This window comes from Fulmarus glacialis, unplaced genomic scaffold (genome assembly GCF_000690835.1).
Source record: "Fulmarus glacialis isolate BGI_N327 unplaced genomic scaffold, ASM69083v1 scaffold32517, whole genome shotgun sequence".
NCBI lineage: Eukaryota > Metazoa > Chordata > Aves > Procellariiformes > Procellariidae > Fulmarus > Fulmarus glacialis.
In genome coordinates this window covers 16,278-21,802 of record NW_009223107.1, presented here as the reverse complement: position 1 = coordinate 21,802, position 5,525 = coordinate 16,278, and the positions used below count along the sequence as shown (strand labels likewise).

Here is a 5,525-nt window from a genome sequence, read left to right as displayed (position 1 = left end):
AGAAGCCACCTACAGAGGCGCCCACGATGACAGCCACTGTCGAGTCGTGCTTTGGGGGCTCTGGGGAGACAGGGCACGGGCTCAGGGCACGCAGCCACCACCCAGGGCAGCCAGCGGGAGCAACAGGGAACAGGCAGGGCTTGCTCCCACCGCCGGGGAGCAAACCCTGCACATGCAACGCAGGGTGAAGTCAGGGCACAGGGGCGCGGAGCAGAGAGCCAGCCAGCACCCATGGGTGCCCGACAGCAGAGGGGACCACTTACCTTTGGTGAGCACCTTCAGGCTGATGCTGGCGTGGCCCCGCTGCCGGTCTGGGGGGTTCAGGACATAGCAATTGTAGGTGCCCTCGTCCTCCAGCTGCACATTTTTGAGGGTGAAGGACACATCGTACTTGGTGGGGTTCCCAGTGAACTCCACCCGGTTCCCAAAGCGGTCCAGCTGCTTATTCATGATCTTCATCCGGAACTGCAGGAACTGGGCAGCCCGCATGGGAGACGAGGTGAGACAGTGTTTGGGACCCTGCGCGCTCACCTTCCCTGGCCAGGCATCCCCCTCCCCTGCATGTACTGCCCCGGGCACGTGCCCACGCTGCACTCTGGCCCCTGAGCGGGGCAGTGCCAGCTCAGCTCTGCGGGCGGCACAGTCCCCGCTCAGCTCCGGCTGCCACAGTGGCCAGGGAAAGGGTCACCTCCCGGCGCCTCTCCCCACTCACGCCTGCCTGTCCTGCCACATCAGGGCAGCTGCCCGACCGCTGGTTCTTTACACAGCCGGTTGCTAATTTTCCCCGTGGCAGAGGAGGGCCAGATAGCAGGAGCACACATAAGGAGAAGCCTCGGGACCCCAAGGAATGCACACGACTCGATGATCTTAGAGGTCTTTTCCAAGCTTAATGATTCTATGATTCTATGACTACTTCAAGCTGGCCCCAGGACCTCTCAGCAGATCCCCAGCCCCGGCGAGACTCACCAGCTCCTCAGAGCAGTTCGTGCACTCCTGGTATGTCCAGTTGAGGGAGAACTGCTTGTTCTCCACCTTGTAGCAGGAGTTGAAGGTACAGGAGAGCTTCACGGAGGAGCCGTTCAAAGCATTGATGGTGGCGGGAGCCATGACCTCCATGCCCAATCCCGTGGGCGCTGCCGCAAGCACAGAAAGCAAGAGCAGAGATGCAGATGAGTTAGAAAGGGGGCACAAGCAGCCATCCTGCTGGCTGAGCTGGTCTCCCCATCCCACCCTGCACAACGGCTGGCTGCACAGAGCTCACCCTGGGGCCTGGGATTGCCTTTCAGGCACGTCCATGAACAGACCACTCTGTGGCCAGCCAGGACCAGGGTTCCCCTGCACAGCAGTGACAGGGGACAAGGGGGGAGCAGCCCCAGCCCTGGCATCATCCCTTGGCCCTGCTCTGCAAGGGCTGATGACCCCTCTCTGCCATGCCTGCCCTGATTGTGCCCAGTGCTAAATTCTGCCGACTCCAGGCAAGCCCTGCTCCTTGTCACTTAAACAAGGCTTTCCTGCTGCAGAATCCATAACGCTATGCAAAGAGCTGAATGCACCATCAGCATGCAGGGCTCAGCGCCACATCCGCGGAGAAATTTATGGCTGCACTCATCAGATTTCATTCCCGGCAGGATGCACTACAGCGGCGAGGGCTGGGATCTCCCAGGGCCAGCCCCTGGGGGCTGCAGGGGGAATGCAGATGCTTCCCCCCTCCCAGTGGTGTTCACGCAAAGATTGTCTAGCTGGGAATGACCAGGTCAGGATCTCAGTCACTCCAGGGGGGACAAGGCCAGTCCCTCCACCTGGCCTCGCTGTGGCAGAGAAACAGGGGCATTACCTGGTGCAGCTTGCAGGGCAGGACAGCTCACCCGGGGCATGGGCAGGGATGAGGTGTCTGTGCCCTGCTCCCTCTTCCACTCCTTTCCTGCAGCTCCCCTAGTCTGCTGGCTGCCCCAGCAGCACCCAAAACCCAGTGCCTGCATCCAGCATGTTCTCCCCAGCCTGCAAAGGGGAGGGTGCGCACGCCGAGACAGGCTCCTGTGCAGCCAACTAGCTGCAAACTCTAAGGCTAAGCCCCAAGAAGCAGCCCTGGAAGGACTGCTGGGAGGGACAAGACTGTGAAGGGGGGCTGTGGCACCCCACAGGGCAGGAACAGTGACATGGCAGCAGGTGCTTTTCCGATCACCTCACCTCTCCCCTTTGGCTGCTGCTCTTTGCTCTCAAACCTTCTTCCTGAGGTGCTCCTGAGTCCAGCCCTGGGGCCAAGCTGGATGCATGTCAAGGCTGTTCCGCTGGCTAATCCACTCCGTCTGCAAGCAGGGCAGGAAAGGGGCCAGGCTCTGCAGCCAGGGAAAAGAGGTCCAGGTGGAATATTTTGTTTTTTGGAGCCACAGGTCTTGCTGCAAAGTGCAAACCAGCAGCATCCTGAAGCCAGCTCTCTGGGGACAGAGGGGTGCCCTCCAGGTATGGCCAAGCCCCTGGAGATGGCTCCCTGCTCATGCTGGCAGCCGGGCAACTGTGGTGAACACCCTCCATCCAGCCGTGTTGCAGGGAGGGCTCCCCACACAGGGTGCTGGGAGGCAGGGATGCGGAGAGCTGGCGCACAGGGATGAGCATCCAAGGAAGGAAGAAGTGTCCAGGCCCGAGCTGGTGTCCCAGCCTTGCTGCCTCATCGCAGCCCACCCCCTTAGACGCTTTCAAGAAAACCTTGTAGGGGTGGGAGAGAAGAGCCGGGAGCCTGCCCGTCCTAGGAGGCCCCTTCACAGACCCAGCCCAGCAGGTCTGGTCCCTGCACAGAGGCACTGGCTTGAGTGCCCGGCAGCCCTCACACTATGACCTGTGGGCCTGCGGTTGGGTGGCATGGCTTTGTGCTGCGTCCTCAGGGTGCCCAGGGCTCTGCAGAGGGCTGAGATGCCACCAGGAGCTCTCCCAGGCTCTGCAGCGACGGGGCAGCCCTAGCCAGGGCTTTGCCCTGCCACCTGGTACGGCAGGACCGTACCGCAGCCGGAGGGTCCTCACAGGCAGCCAGCACACGATAGGCATGCGCCTATGTGCGCGGGTCCAAACTCTGCCACTGCCCTGGGCACCCAGCACCGGGGGACAACAGAGGTGGGGAAAGAAACCGCTAAAATCCCTGGGACCGACCGTGCGGGCTGCGTCCTTCGGTGCTGCACACGCTCCCAAACACTCTGTCACACTACGCCTGCACTCAGGGCTCGGGAGGTAAAATTACACGCAGCCTCTAAAGTAGACCTTGCTGGGCTTTTTATCCTCCATTTCCCAGCCTCTCTCCGAAAGCAAAGGCAGCCCACCAGGAGCTCCAGGACAGCGTGAACAGCACTTCAAAGGGGTGATGCATTTCTGTTTCCAATCAATACAGACCCAAACCTGCTGACACGCACTGCTGGCTCCAGGGCAGGGCAGAAACACAGAGACCACAGTTCCCCCCACCCCACGCAGTGCCGTCAGCCCAGAGCCTGCCGCCCCAGCAGCCAGCCGCAAACCAAAGGACAGTCGCAAGCCACCCGCAGCCCACCAGCCACCGCCTTCCCAGCAAGGCAAAGCCAGAACTGCCCCCTCTCCCCACTGCAGCCCACACCCCTGCCTGGCATGCAAACAGCCTTGCACTTAGACAAAACCTCCAGCAAGCAGGATGCACAGCTTTTTTAAGAGAAGATGCACTTGCAACATACCCCCCAACCTGCCTAAAAGCAGGTCACCCTGGCTGGCGGATTTCAGCAGGGTGCATATCAGACCACCTCCGTCCCTGTCCCTGCGGCACAGCATCTCTCGCTGGCTCATTGCTTCCCCGGGGACAGGAGGGGCTTCTCGGGGCTGGGATGTGCGGAGGGGGCTCCTGGCCACAGGGGGTGCTTCTCCCCAGCCTGGGTGCTCTCCCCTGGCAGCCGTGTGCATGCAAGGGGTCAAGTCGACACTTACCCAGCGAGAGGAGCAAGCTGAGGCCAGTGAGGAACAAGGTGGGCTGCAGGAGCCAAGCTTCCGGGCTCATTTTGAAGGACTTTTGTGTATGGAGAGGACCTGGTGTTGGTGTGGATTTTGGTGGTGGTGGTTTGCTTTTTTCGAACGCCCGGGTTATTTGCAGGTGACATATAACATTAGAGCTGCTTTATTTCCACAGCCCAATATGGCTGGCTGGAGTGGTGCTGGATCGAAAAAATCAGTAAATGCTATGGTTGGTGGATTTCAGCAGGGGAAGTGGGAGGGCAGAAAAATTTTCCCCTGAACAGAAGGCAAACGCTCCTCGCGCTCCTGCTCCGTGGTCTGGTCGTGGGCTGTGTTGCAGAGAGTCTCCTGCAGCATGCTGAGCCCAGGGCAGCCGAGGAGCAGACTTCTGCTGGGATTGCCTCTGGCTGTGCAAACTTGCTGTTGGAGCAAGCAGCGCTCAGGGCTCCTCTTCCCCGTGGGAGGCCAGGAGCCCAGGGACTCGGCCAGTGCCCCACAGCACAGACCTGACTCTGAAGGTTCCCATGGCCCTTGCAGCCCCCTGATTTCAGTGGGGCCATGCAGATGTGTCACTTCTGACCTGCTGGAGGCTGGCAACCCAGTCCTGTTTGCACCGTTCACAGCAGCAGTTCCCACTCTCGAGGGCCCAGGAACATCAGAAATGCCCTCCCGAAGCCAGACATAGAGCAGAGGGACTGATCTGGCCTGGGAAGGGCAGAGGGTCCCAAGAAGGCAACCTGCACAGCAGTCTGGCCAGTGTGCCCAGGAGGAGGCACGGCCACAGGCAGGCAGCCTGCAGCGGGTAGAAATGAGCCCGGTGCGCCTGCCAGCTCCCATGCTGATGCGAGGGCAGCCCCCTCGCTTCCGAGGGATGCCAGACTCTGCCGGCACCTTCCCCAGCAGCATGCTATCCCAGGGCAATGCCCTCTCTTCCTCCAACCCTTGGAATGGGGAGGCTCTGCCCTGCAGTAACAGAGCTGGAGAAGGTCTTTGGTCCCCTTCACACCATCGGTCATGGAAGTCTTTGCACCATGGACTCCAAGCCTGGATTCAGGCTGCAAAAGACCAGTGCAGGAAGGAGACGACATGTGACCTCATGGAGACCAGAAAGCCAGTGGCAGCAGCTGCTCAGCCACCTAGTTCTCGTGCTGAGGGACGCAGGATGGTGGGGTTTCCTGCGGCAGCATCAGTGAGGAGAAGAAGGGTGAGGGGTGCCCTGGAGCCAGAGCACATCTCTGTTCACGTGCACCAGAGCCCTGGGGAGGAAGGAATGGGGCAATGGGGAGGCAGGAGGGATGCAGAGGTGCTCTGCTCCCTAACCAGCTCCAGGAGGGGAAATGGGGCAGCCGGGAGAAAAGGCATCAGAGAAGTGCCAGGGTGAACACAGGCAACCTGCCTGGCAAACACCCTCACTCTGCTCTGCTGGAGCACGCTCTGCTCTGCTGGAACACGTCCCACGACCCCACAAAGGCAGCGGAGGTCATATGTAACCCCTGACACCCCAAAACCAGCTCTGATTGCCGATTCCTCCTGTAATCCCATTACTTGGCTTCATCCAGCAAAAG

The 5,525-nt window shown here is 60.6% G+C and overlaps 1 protein-coding gene across 1 annotated transcript in view; it reads right to left on the bottom strand.

Moving 5' to 3' along the window:
• The window catches only part of LOC104079608 (sodium channel subunit beta-2-like), a 4,273-nt gene extending 139 nt beyond the window's left edge, over nucleotides 1-4,134 (bottom strand). Inside the window, 5 exon segments of the mRNA XM_009581694.1 lie at nucleotide 1; nucleotides 4-60; nucleotides 264-474; nucleotides 967-1,133; nucleotides 3,937-4,134. The exon segment at nucleotide 1 is cut by the window's left edge and continues 139 nt beyond it. Coding sequence (XP_009579989.1) covers nucleotide 1; nucleotides 4-60; nucleotides 264-474; nucleotides 967-1,133; nucleotides 3,937-4,006 — 506 coding nt within the window. The 5' untranslated portion in view covers nucleotides 4,007-4,134.
• Nucleotides 4,135-5,525: the final 1,391 nt, after the last annotated feature.